The following is a 13622-nucleotide window of genomic DNA, read 5'->3' as shown; positions in this document are numbered from 1 at the left end:
GTTCCGTCTCTCTTTATCTCCTTTCTGCCTGTACTTCTGCCTTCTCTGCTGCCCATGTCACAAAACTGGCAGGAAGTGGCCTCACTCACGTCAGTGAAACGTGGCGGCGGATTGGGGAAGTGGGGCAGAGGCTGCCTCCTCCGCAGTGAGTTTCCACACTGAGCTGACATGAGTTGTGTGCCAGGTCCTCCTCACCTCTTCGAGTTTTGCTTCTCTGGGCTTTTTTCATGAAAAGCCCTAGATTTTGTCAGCTAGGTGGTTGATCAGGTTAAATTTAGGGTTGCAAAGCCATAGGGTGAGTGCTGCAGCTGAGCACCTTGTGCTTTCCAAAGCATGGTCCTTCATGGAGGTGGTTGCTAAATGGTTCCTGCAGGCATCTCCTGGTGGACTTGGCTGCCTGCAGCTGGACAGCCCTGCCTGCCTGCCCAAGTAGGAAGGCGAAGCACAGCCTGGGAAACCTTTTGTCCTGCCTGTCCCTCACCGTGTTGTCCTAGTGAGGAGCTTTGCTGCTGGGGGTGCATGGAGCTGCCCAAGGATGGGGCTTCAGGGACCAGCAGCTGTGCCACGCTGAGCTCCAGCAGTGGTTGTAACTCATGCTCAGCCCAGCATTGCTTCTGTGAAGGCATTTTATGGCCAACAGAGCGTAACCTGACTCTGGAGCGCTGCTGGGAGGACAGGGGGATGCTGAGCATGTGGCAGAAGTGACAGCAGGGGTCTGACCTGGTGACTCATAAGGTTGGAGCTGGGTGCTCCACACGTGGTTTCTAAGTAGTTTTGGAAGTACTTTGCCTCTGCCCCATCTTCCAGTGATGCGATGTGTATTTTGTAACAGCCTAAAATATTTCAGCAAGACTTGGCCCTTGTACGTTTACTCTAACCTCCCCAGAAAATTACATCATGCTGACAACAGAAGGGAGCCTGTGGAGGAAACATCAGTTTGACTTCTGCTCAGGAAGAAAGCCAAGTTGCTGAAGAGCAATGGGCTTCCTATGGGAGCACGGAGGAGACTCTCTGATCTCCAGAAAAGCAGAGGGAAATGCAACCAGCCAAAGTGATGCTGAAAGGAGAGGGATGGGAATAACAACACGGTGAGTGTGAAAACACTCCTCTGAGATGCCTTTTCTCAGTCCTTTGAGGAATGGGAGACCCTATCTCTCAGGAAATGCTTCACCTTATTGTAGGGATAATTTTCATGTAATTATCTGAATTGGGACACCGGTAGGGTCAAGTTGATCCCAAAACTGATACAAAGGGAGTTGGAGGAGGATGTGAGATCACCCATGTGATTGGGTTATTTTCCTTGTAGTTCACAGAAAGATAGGATTGAAAGTTGTAACACACCACTTCTACTAAAAGTCTCTTGTTCCCCTTTCTTTTACCGAGTTGATTCAGTAGGCAAACTTGTTTCTTCTACGTTAATGTCCAAGGGGAAGTGAGTAAAGAGATGGTGACACCTCTCATGGGAGATTCTTGGAATCTGGCACAAACACAGATTTCTCTCTCACCAAGAGATGGGTAAGAAATACATAGAAATGCCCAAAATCCAGCAAGGGTGCAGCACCCGGTTTTGCATTTGTATAGCAACAATATGCAGAAGTTTATCATCATTTCTGGAGAGGAAACACACACACACAAAAAACCCCCCCCTGATCCAGGCACTAGAAAGCATTATATTTGAGGAAAGACTGAGAGGATTGACCTTGTTTGGGAGAAGATCTGTAATGCTGGAGGAGCGGAGGAGACTGAGCATGTCCAGCTCCTTCCCTGGAAGACTGGTCTGAGCGCTCTCTGTACAGGATCTGAGCTTTTTTGGCTCGCTCCCTAAATGGTGGCAGGGAGTGAGGCAGGAGCCCTCAGGAATTCTTTGGCTAAACGATGGATGACTCGGAGCCCAGAGCTTGGCAGGGGCTGCAGCGACAAGACAGCAGTTTCTCTCAGCTGTTACAAAAGCAGGATGTGATTAATAAGGTGCTGTTGCCACATGCTTCAGCCAAAGCTGAAGGCAGCGGTCGGAGGTTTGCGAGCGAGCCTCGGAAGCACTGAGCCTTCCTAGCAGAGCTCTGCAAACACTGTCCGCCTTCGAGTAGATCCAATCTGCATGTAGAGTATTTTTATGAGAAGGAAGCCTTCAATGAATAGGAAGTGAAATGTGTTTTGCAAAATCGATTTGTTTGGGGATTTTTCTTTCCTGCCCATCTTTCTGTTTTCCTCTTTTAATTCTTTGAGTGATAGAGCACAATGGCTTTCTACACCCTCTCTGCCTGGGTGTGTGCAAATGGCTGCTCTGCCAGGGTGAGCAGGGATGAGCGCAGTTTGGGGCCGGGAGCTGCTGTGAGACGGGTGCTGGCTGGTGGTGACTCCTCTGATGAGCTTCTCTCCAGCTTATGGGCTGGTCCCATCCCCATGTTTCACTGCTGGAGGTCTCGTTAATACCATGCTGATGGATTTTGGCTGTGCTGGGAGCACTCGGTGTGCTCTGCTGTGTGCCTGCCAGGATAGCAAGCTCAGCTGGTGGTGGCACCCACGAGAGGTGAATGCAGCATCCAGACTCAGGTCTTTGTTCAGCACAGCTAGAGATTGCTCCCTGTTGTGGTATCTGTATGGCCCACGAATATGACCAAGGCAGGATTTGGAGGAAAGAGGTAATTATTTTTTAACTAGATTTCCTTTTTTACGTTCCTATCAATCAGTTAAGAGATGTGGCTTCCTGCAAATCTTGCACTACTACCCCCCACATCAGTGCATGTCTTTCAGCTCATCCCTGGAGGCAGATGCAGAAGATGTGTATATTTTATAAATGTTTCTAAATATATCACAGCCTAGCCCAAAGGGGAATCTGGAGAACTTCTAAGATCTCTCTTCTTATTGCCTTCGTTTATCTAATGCCACCTAGAGGTAGCTGACTTGCTTTTACATCAGTTATTTTTTTATATATTTTGTGCTTATCTGGAATTACAGCTTTTCATTAGTTTGTGGGGGTTTTTTTTTGGTTTTTTTTTTTAATGAGGATGGATTGGTGTATTAACCAAATTTGGACAAATGGAAGGAAAGAGAGAAGCCGAACAGTCCCTGGGAGAGCTGTAAGGACTGAGCCATCGCTGCACGTGGCCAGGAGCAAGGCTTCTGTATTGCATGTATGGTTGAAACCTGGGTGTTTTCTGTGGTCTTTGCAGCAAGGCCAGGTCTTTCACTTTTCGTGCCCAGCGCCTCCTGTTGTGCCGATGTTCTGAAGAAGTTGTTAAGCAAGAAAAAGCATCCTAAGAAGGAAGGTAGGGAGGACACCTAATGGTTGAGGGGTAACCACGCTGGTTCCTGTCCTTGGGGCCTCGACACAGACACTGGGCACTGTGCCCCTTGCTGGGGAGTGGGCAGTGCAGTGGGACAGGCAGGATGACAGGGCTCTGCTGCCCTGCTTGGAAAGGCACAGCTGCTCCAGCCGTGACGCAGGGCTGCCTGCCTGCATCTGCAACAAGTGACAGCTTTGGCTGTGTGGATGTCAGGGTGTCCTGGGGAAACAGAGCAGGGAGGAGGGATAGAAGAGAAAATGGTTATTACTGAAGCTGTCTTCTTACTGATTCCTGTGTGAACATGGCGCATCAGGAACACTTTGGTTTGAGCCATGTGAAGGCACTAGCTGTACTTCCAAAGCTATGACTTGGGTAATAAAAAGGAGATGTCCTTCAGATGTCAGAGTACTCAACATCAGGTTCTGTATGCTCAGGCCCTTTGGCAGTTCAAGGCGAATACACGTGCCGTTAGCGATGATGTAGGCATACGCAGTCATCTCACCCACAGGAGAAGCCCCGGACTGTATCTGTGCTTAAATTATTAATAAAACCAATAATCGAAATGTTAAATCTCTCATAGGGTGGAGCAGGCATTGAGACAAACAAAAGCCCAACAGTGAAATCAGGAATGTTGCTCCACGCAACCCTGCTAGGCCACTACCCTCTTCCTTCTTTTGTTCTTGAGAAAGCGTCTAACAGAAACGGCTGTGAGGATCTTGCTCTCTGGCTACAATTTTAGTGTAAGTAGAAACATCTCTATTAGTAATGGTTTCGAACATTCCTTCTCATTTACCTCACTGCAATAATCCCTATTCTAGTTGGATGAAGCTGTGCATGTATCACCATTATGTACAAGTAGAGATAAACTGCTAGAACGCAAGCCTATCAAGAAAAATAACAGAGAGGAGAAGCTTTAAGGCTTGCTTCTTTACTGTGGTCCATCCTTGTATAGCAGCCTGCTGGAAAGTGTTAGTCCAACAGTTAACTTCACAGCATTTCAGACAGTGAGTAAATATTCAGTGACAATTTATTGTCTGGTCTTCATTATTATTACAAAAAAAAAAAAAGCAGATATCAAAAACCAGCAAAGACTTCACAAGTTCCCCAACAATTTTACACAACTGAACTGCAGTAAAACAGCGAATGTAAAACACATGTATTTCAGTTCTGGCCCTAAACCTTCACTGGTGATCTGTGGTCTGGGATACCCTGGGCTTTCCTAATTCTTTTAAAGTTACTCCTTTTTATTTTGGAACCCAATTCACCCACTAGCTAACATGCTGTGGCACAATGCAACAGGAATGTGAACTGTCTGGTATCCTTTAAGACCCTGTACATCTAGAAAACAAAACACGGGAGCTTTGTCAAGATGGCGTGGATACCAGTATGTGTTTCTCAGATTACCCCAGGCAGCCACTTTGTTGTGCTTGACAAAAATCAAATCACTTTCAAGTTGCTGAAAGGTGATTTGGTGTGTGAAAGCTGCTGCTGCTTCTTCTCTTCAGGATCTTTGCTCTCCAAAATAAAGAGTTCACTGGGCTCCAGTGTAAATGGACCATCAACCTTTTAAATTCTACCATCCCAACTGCATGACAGACAACTTCACCCCGTTGTGACTTCCCTGCTGCGGACTCAGCGTTTGACTGATCACGGGTAACCTGAACAGGCCGTGAGATGTGAGGTTAAGGAAAATGCTCAGCTCTCTGGAATGATAATTGGGGTCGGAAGGGAGCCTTTGCTTTCTGTTCTGCTCACGGCTGTAGGTTCAGAGGCTGACCAAAGGAAACATGGTCCAGTTACCTATATTAATAGCTGCCCCACTTCTCAAGTACAGATCTTACATCAAAACACTGCTTGGCTAGCAAAAAGAATTAAGACATTGCCCTACGTCCCTCAGCATTTGCTTGGAAAGTCAGGTCCAAATCTGCCATAAATATACACAAATGCAAATCATCCTAAACATGAAGGTGTGTATGTTGCTATATGTGTCACTGAAATGTCTGCAAGTACCAAATACTCCTGTTAGAAATAAAATTGCACCTTCGTAATTTTCCAGAATTTAACAAAAAAAGAGATCATGATATGCGTTATTTGTCAGGTATGAAAGAAGCAGCGAGAAGGCAAGCTGAGAGACAGGCGCTGCCCCCAGGGCAGCAATGGCATTCGGTTGTTTGGTTTCTGTACCAGCATCTCCCATGCTGTGGATGGCAGACAACCACTTGCCGCTGGATTTAAACCGTTTTCCTGGCAGTCAAAACGCGGACAATGGACCCCACTCCTCCAGCAGCCAGAGCCTGAGAAGAGAAACATGGCAATTAACATCAGGTCAAGGTAGCTATGGGCTGAAACAGCTGCTGATCAGAAAGACTTTTTGGCTGTATTTCAAACGAGGATCTCCCTGCTTCTTTATATCAAAACCAAAACTCTCACACTGAGGGTGCCGGGAAGGGATGATTGCGTTTGAAGACAGTTATTTAACAAGCTTTTAATTCCATACATAACCAAGTTCCAAATTTTACTTTGCCTAGGAAGGAAATTCTACTTCCATCTGCTTGAATCACTGGATTAAACCATTTTGTTTGCCTCAGTCTGATATAAAACCAAGTTTTAACTGTAGAATCTTTGCCCAAGGGATCAGGAGTAGGCACATGACCCTCCTCACAGCCAGCAGGTATGGCATTTCAGTTTTACCGGACAGAAAGGTGATTCTGACCAGGCTGGGTGAGCATGCCTTGGACCCAAGAACCTTCTACTACGGATAACCTAGGCAAGAGCATGCCCTGCGAACACACCTTCTCGTGCCACTGCAGCAGCACAGCACTGCTGTTGTCAGAGGGACTCTCAAAGCCTTTGTAGATGTACTTCATCAGCAGGTCAACACCATTCTTGTCCAGCGACTGCACTGCCTTCTCAATATCATTGGCTTTGAAGGAGATGAGGACCTTCAGGACAATACTTTCTGCGCGATCCTGTCAACAAATAAGGAAGGCAGAGATACATTCACTCTCAGATAAGGTGAGTTCAAATATTACTCATCTTTTCAAAAAACAAAACTGTAATTTTTTTTGGACACTTCTAAAATCTGTTTGAATAGGACAGTTTGTGCACAAACCTTGTGATAATAATGTGTAACAGATAGCTCCTCCCAAGGATAAACAGCATCAAAGAGTTCAACGCGTTTGCCCTGCTCTAGGTTTTCTGCCTCTCTGCTTGTGTTTGCAATTCTCCACCTATTAAATGGCATTACAACTAAATAATACATTTTCATATTGAAACTGAAGGTCTGGCAAATTCCAGAAGAACTGTAAGAATTAAGTACTTTACTGGCCTCCCTTGCCACCAGAGCCTTTTCCATGCCTTTTTACTGTTTAATGAGATACAACTGTTATATTCCATGGAAATGCCATTGGCCAGCCTGGAAGAGGTGACTGCTGGAAGCTGTGTATTTTCAATAGAGCCAGCTTCTGTCCCAGGCACACAGGATGCAAACTGGCAGCATTAAAATTTTGCATTAATAACCATTTGCAAGTTGATCTGGATGCCGTTTCAGGCCCAGAAATGTGTGTGGCATTATTAGAGCAGCAGATTAGCCACATAATCAGCAAGAAGCAGCTCTTCCTGTTCATCCATCACTAGCTGAGGGAAGATAAAAGAAAAAGGTCTTGGGTTTGTTGGGCTTTTGAATAATTCCATTATACCAATACTTAAAGCAGCTTCCTTCTTCAGATATTATAGATGTTAGTTTTGCTGTTCAATTTAATATCCCATAGCCGCTTGGCTTAGCAAGACCTCACATGAAAAACTGTAAGTAAAAAGTTCCATCAGATCAACTAAAAATGAAACCAAATATTAAAATTCAGTCACTTTGCCCTCTTCAGTTCCACTTCCTTCAAAGTGTATTCTTAAATACATCCATACAGATCTAATGGAAACAAGTCACTAGTGTGAGAACAAAGCTGTTCAGTCTTTTATACAGCACTATCTGTAACAAACACTTGGATGTGAAAAGCCTCAGGAAAGTGCTGGGGCTAGGTGAAAAAATCTCCACTGGTGGCCTGGTGAGCAGCACTGAAATGTGCCTGTGGGACCCTCCTCAAGCAGGGAGAACAGACCTCTGCAGGCGCTCACCATCTAGGCAGTTCTACATCTTAACTGCATGTTCCTCTAGCCCCTGCAATCACGAGCCATTCAAGGTTTATTCTGGGGAGATTTGGAAGTAAATGTAGGCAGCAGCCTCCTACATTCTGTCACGGGGGAGTGCTTGTGTGTTCTGAGGTTTTAACAGCTTAATTTTGATTGGCTGCGATAACCGTCAGTTCTTCCTTTTTTGTAGGTTCACAGCCTGGCTGTGCTAGCAGGGTTTCCTTAGTCAGCGGTGACTACTGCAATTGTGGTTCCTTGATTGTTCAGTACCGACTGCATCGATGTGCTGCCAGGTCTGGATCAGGCATGAGCACTTGGTGATGTGTGGAGTCAGCCAAGGCATGTAGCAGAGCACATCAAACCTGATCTAGCACCAAGTTAAAGGTACGTGGACGGATGGCATCCGAGCTACCGTATTCTGAACAAGATTAAAACAGCAGAGGCCACTGATGTTTTGACATCAGGCAATATTCTAAAAACCAACCTTCTCAGCTTCCTCAAAGCACACCTGGCAGGGTTGGTGGGGCAGGGGTTACAGAAACAGTAAAGGATTTTTAAGGAGTAACCCACGAGTGATTTAGTTACTATTTCACCTTCACAGCCTGATTCTTTGTGTTGATAGGAGGGTTCTTCAGAGCCGCCTGTAGTGCAGCCATCATATTCCCTGTGCCAGTGGGTTAAGGACCAGACACCAAGTATTTAAAAAGCAACAGAACCAGCTCCAGTAGAGCAATGCTTGCAGCTGGCTTGTGTGTGACTGAAAATAGTTAAGGTTCAGGTGATGCAACCATTCCCTCAACAGATAGCACGGACTACACTGTAAAGTAGCAATTACTAGGCCATTTGAGGAAGGAGCAACACCACCACGATGCTATACAGTTCCAGGATTGGAGAATACTTCTTAGGCCCTTTGTTGAATGAGGATCTAAGTAAAAGAACTTATTCTCCCTCGCTTCTGCAATCTGTAGCCCTCGAGAACAGGCCTCAGCTTGGCACATCCACCTCCCCCAGCTGAGCTGTTCCGTGAGCCAGCCGGCGGTGGGAGCGGGCCCACGGAGCGATCCCTTCCGCCCCAGCAAGCGCCCCCCGACCCCCAGGTACCCCCCACACCTCCCACCTACCGCTGCCGGGAGAGGAGGAAGCGGGGCCGCCTTCCGCCTGCCACCCCCTTCCCGCCCCCCTGTCAGGGCACGGCCGGCTCGTCCCCGCACACGGCGGCCTCAGCCGCCGCCACGCCCGCACCCGCTCCCCCGCCCCGCCGCGGTCGTTCCTCCCGGGACGGACGTTGTCCCGCCCGGAGGTGGAAGGATATTGCCGCAGGCACGAGTCCACCTCGCCCTCGTCGGGCCCCGCTTGCCCGTCGCCTCCTTCTTCCTCATCCACGAACTTGTTCTCGTCGTACTCATCCACATCCACCCGGCGGAACCGCGCCGATGACACCGTGTGCTTCGCCATGGCCGCCGCCGCTCCCCGCGCCCGCCGCTCCGCGCAGGCGCGCTCCGCCCAGGCCCCCGCCCGCCCTCGGGCGCACGCGCGACTCGGGGCGCGGTCGGCGCAGGCGTGCTGAGGGGAGGCTTCCCGCCCGCGGCGGAAGGGGGCGCAAGAGGGTGGGGGGCGGAGGGTGGAGGGCGTGGCGGGGCTCTGTGGGCGGGCTGGGATAGCATAATGGCGGGCGGGGCGCGTTTCGGTTCCCGTGCTTACGGTTGTGGCCTTCTCGCCTGGGCTCGTCCGGCAATGGGCTTTGGCGAGGCCTCAGCAGGCGTACGGTGTGTCCCGGCATCTTGGATCTGGACAGCTCTTCCTGCGGACCCGGAGGCAGCCCGCGGGGCCGCTCGGGACCGACTTCGGGGCCGCTTTCAGACGGGTACATACAAGGGGGGACCCCGCTGGCTGCTCGCACGGAGCCCGGCTCACACTCATAGAATCACAGTGTGGTTTGGGAGGGACCTTTAAAGGCCATCCAGTCCAACCCCCCTGCAAGGAGCAGGGACATCTCCAGCCAGGTCAGGTTGCTCAGAGCCCCGTCCAGCCTGGCCTTGAATGTTTCGAGGGATGGGGCTTCCACCACCTCTCTGGGCAACCGGGGACAGTGTTCCACTACTCTCCTCTGGATTCGCTCCAACAGGTCCATGTCCTTCCCAAGTTGGGGGCTCCAGAGCTGGACACAGTACTGCAGATGGGATCTCACGAGAGCAGAGGGGCAGAATCACCTCCCTCAATCTGCTGTCCACGCTTCTTTTGGTGCCGCCTAGGATGTGGTTGGCCTTCTGGGCTGCAAGCATGTGTTGCTGGCTCAGGTTGAGCTTCTCATCCGTTTGAGCTTCTCATCCGCTAGTACTCCCAAGGCCTTCTCCTCGGGGCTCCTCTCAATGCTATCAACGCAGTGCCAATGTAGTGCCTGCCCCGTGACTGATGCATGCGGCTTGGCCCTGGACTTTGTGACAATGGAAGCCCAACCTCAAACACCACTGTGTTACTACATGAGTTAAAAAATAGCATTGGCCTTACGTGTCTTGGCAAAAGAAAGTGATCACCCCAATACTACAGCACGGATGGCTGCTTGTGATCATGGCAGTTAATATTTTATCAGAAAGTGGAGAAAGAGCATAATGTAATTCAAGAAAGCTTTTCTAAAAAAACACCTAGGCACTGCAAAAGTAAGGGATCTAGTGAATCCTAGCGCACTTCAGCTTCTGTTACAACATAAGATACTCAGAAAAATGTTTTGACTTTTTAAGTGGGATCCTCTCTGCTGAAGTGAAGGGTGTTTAAGGTCACACTGGGAAGCAGCAGCAGCCATTTTTTTTTGTTTTCCACTCAGATACTTAATACTGTGGCCACAAAAAGAGTGAAAAAGGAGCAGAAGCACTGACTTCTACAAATTAGCCAGTGTATTTATTCACAATTAACATAACCTGGGAAGGAACCCCTGTTTGCTGGGCAACAACATGTTCTTCCCTTCAGTGCCCATTCTTTAAAACCTTTAGTATAAAACCAAATATGTTGAATCACAAAGTTAAAATACTGCTCTAAATGATAGGAACGTATTTTTTTTTCTGTGTAGATCTGTGTTATCTATATTATCCTATTAGCTATTTCTTATTAATTAGAAAATTACAGAGCTTTGTAAGGTTCCTCTTAATGCAATGCAGCAGCCCTAGGGAAAAAAAATACATATACACACATATACGTGGGTATAGAAAACCCCCTATTATAAAGGAAACAGCTCATGGGAAAACTTTATTCGTATGTCACCCTTACCTGCAGCACCACCTTCTTGACAGAGGAGGAATTTAGGCTATGTCATGAGTTCCACCAAAGTTGCCTCAGCTGGGAAGCTACAATTGGGCTGTAGTTGTAGCTTGTGGACTGTTTACATTTTTCTGGTAGAACTTGACTTGAGGGCAACAAGTAAATTATTTGCAGGAGGTACGGAGGCTTTGGTTTTACTGCTATGAGTTTATATTTTAAAGGTATAGGACTTAAATAAAAGTATGTTATCTTCATAATCAGTTATTTGAGATCCACAGGCTAACTTTTGTAGGAGATTATTTTATTGGTGGGGGCCATCTGTGATCTCAATTTTAGTCTGGAAGCGGTTCGATTTGTATCATCTTCAGAGTAGGCGTCTGCCACTTGGAAACATTTCAGAATTATGAGTTTCATTGAATTATTCCTTTGGCATTTTTAAATGCCTTACAACATTTTTAGGTCTAGGATATAGGTGTTCCCTCTGAAAGGGCAAAAACATGTTTGGGAAAAGCACTGAGTGGCTTTGAGACAGCAGAGGTAGCAGACGGCCTTTCGTCGCTTGTAAAGGCTGATGGGGCGCCAGGCTAGAAGAAAAGGCCTGCGAGTTCTGCTGCTTAGCAGGCTTTCCCTGCATTGCCTGTGGAAAGATGTTCCTAAAATACAGTTTCATTCCTGTTAAGTTGTTAATTTGATGTGGATTTTGTTGCTCTGCTAAAGTTCTTGATGGGGAAGCTAGGTGATAAAGGGTCGATCCTGGGATGCCATACACAAAATTGCAGAGGAGGTAACGCCACATCCCCCCAGGCAGTCTCTGCAGAATCACCCGAGGCCACAGGCTGGAGAGGCTCCGCAGAGCTTCACGGTTCCACACGGCAGTGGGGAAACCATCCTCAGTGTGATAGAGCTGAGAGAAATAGATGCAGAGCCTGATTTCTGGATACTTCAGCAAGAAATTGTAGATTTTGCTTACGCAGCAGTGGTGAGCCTCATTACAAGGTGAGTAATTTGAATAGAGGATGATCCATCGGATGTTTTCATAGGCATCTGTAACTGCATCCAGATAACCGCCCACCTCAAACAGCATAGATTCTGGGTGGTTGTCTTGGTCAGTACAGTTTGTAGCGTGGCCTTTTTGGACTATCATGCCTGAGAAGCTCCTCAGTTCATAGAAGAGAAGGTGTTTGTTCTGGAGAGCTGCTGTTGATCTGTATGGGAAGCCAAAGACCTTGTGAAATTCTGTGTAAGGGACCCTTGCTTCTTCACCAGTCCGTATGTGGTAGGGACACTTAGCACAGATGTGGTTCTGTCTCTGCCAGCAATAGGGCTTTACCACAGTCCCCTGATTTGTCAGATATTCTTGGAAATTTTTTTTCTCTTGTGGATTCATGTTCTGCTGAAAAATTTCCCCGTTTATGTGCTGTATAGCTGACTGTCCTGAATGAAAAAGGAAAGCCATATTTTAATTTAACCCTTCCATTTGTTTTGCATTTAAACTGCAAAAATAATGGGGAGGAATCTCTTAAAAGAATGTAACAAAACTTGTAGCAGGACATAGAAACTTGGTCAATAACACAGAGAACAAAGCTCTTTTGCAGCCTGGGAGTATTTTTAGTTTTCACAAACTAGCCTTTTTGCTAAAAACATAAGTAAAAAAATATGTGTCTGGCTTCTGCCCTCTTACCCTAGACAGGAGAAACTGTATAGTAAAACCAGGAATTTTCAGGAACTGATTAGCAGATGAGCCTTTTGCAATCTGACAAAATAAACAAGTAAACACTAAGAAAAAAAAGGTATAATTACCATCTCAGCAGCTCCAGCTCAGGGTAACAGTAAGTATTTGTCTGATTTCCACTGGCTTTTTAGGATTGGTTCAGAGTTTCCACTTTAGTGAATACTGCAAGCTTTCTTTTCAAAATTAGGTGGTGAAGAAGATAGTCGCTGTTCCCTCCCCAGTTTGACAGTTCAGCTGTAGAAGGATCTTTCCCAAGTGTGGTGGCTTTGCTTCAGCTGTAATGGTGACGGCAGGTGTTTACAGGTGCCAAGTGCTAGGAGACAAGAATATAAACAGGATTTTCTTTTGTATGGCCAGCCACCTGTGGTAGTTAAGCTTCTGTTCTTTGCCTGTTGATATTTGTTTCCTATCTTATTAAGTTTCCTTTGTTTCTTTAGTGCTGTTTTGATACAAGGTTTTTGTAACTGAGAGATGGATGTTGTTCTACTGACTATGTTACTAAATTTGTTTCCAGGTGATTGTTATTTCTGTCTGTATCTGTTGTGCCAGTGAGGCAGAAAGCTCCTGTTGTGCTTCTGCTCTCATATACACACAACAACCTTGTCCCTTCTTTGAGAAGTTTCTGTGTGTCCCTCACTGAGGGTGTAATTCAGGCAAGCGGTGGGCCATTTCGTGAGTAAGCTAAATCGCGCCTGCTTTGCTTGGGCAGGGTTCCAGAGGAGTGCAAACACGAGTTTTGTGTAGATGAACAACTTTTGGCTCAAGCACTGAGGCAGATAATTATTTTTCTTCACTGCTGCTCTAATTGAGCCACTCATCATCACTGGAACCGGTTTAATTCTGTTTCTACTTTTCTCACTATGAACAACTTTTCCATCTGTGTATTTTATTACAGCTTGCTTCTGCATTCCACATTGTTTTGCCCTCTGACTGTCAGTATTTAATTTTCTTCTTAAATTACTCATTTGATTAATTTACTTTGTTTTCCACTTCTGACTTTGTGCCAACCTCCATGTATTTTCCTGTGTTGGAGCTCTTTCCTGATCCACTGTGCTGTTCTCATTCAGATTACTTCTAAAGATTGGCTTCCTGACATCAGGAATGCTCAATTTGTCATTTTTGATGTTTCTGTGCATTTTTGATGTTCAGTTGTATTGTGTGCTGTGCATTGCAACATAATCACAGCAGTGGTGTGTCTCAGAAAATGA

The 13622-nt window shown here is 46.7% G+C and overlaps 2 protein-coding genes across 2 annotated transcripts; both read right to left on the bottom strand.

Moving 5' to 3' along the window:
* Nucleotides 1-4296: 4296 nt before the first annotated feature.
* On the bottom strand, nt 4297-8921 carry ARPC5 (actin related protein 2/3 complex subunit 5). The gene is made up of 4 exons (XM_086753267.1): nt 8743-8921; nt 8024-8096; nt 6080-6256; nt 4297-5581 (listed from the first exon to the last, which is right to left on the bottom strand). Exons 1-4 carry the CDS (start codon nt 8883-8885, stop codon nt 5519-5521), a joined length of 456 nt encoding a protein of 151 aa, XP_086609393.1. The 5' UTR covers nt 8886-8921; the 3' UTR covers nt 4297-5518.
* A 2179-nt stretch (nt 8922-11100) lies between these two features.
* APOBEC4 (apolipoprotein B mRNA editing enzyme catalytic polypeptide like 4) lies at nt 11101-12562 on the bottom strand. The gene is made up of 2 exons (XM_010116634.2): nt 12483-12562; nt 11101-12116 (listed from the first exon to the last, which is right to left on the bottom strand). Exon 2 carries the CDS (start codon nt 12067-12069, stop codon nt 11101-11103), a length of 969 nt encoding a protein of 322 aa, XP_010114936.2. The 5' UTR covers nt 12070-12116; nt 12483-12562.
* Nucleotides 12563-13622: the final 1060 nt, after the last annotated feature.

This window comes from Chlamydotis macqueenii, chromosome 8, assembly GCF_036417535.1.
Source record: "Chlamydotis macqueenii isolate bChlMac1 chromosome 8, bChlMac1.mat, whole genome shotgun sequence".
Lineage (NCBI taxonomy): Eukaryota > Metazoa > Chordata > Aves > Otidiformes > Otididae > Chlamydotis > Chlamydotis macqueenii.
Note: the sequence above shows the minus strand (reverse complement) of the source record. Positions and strands in the feature narration are given on the sequence as shown.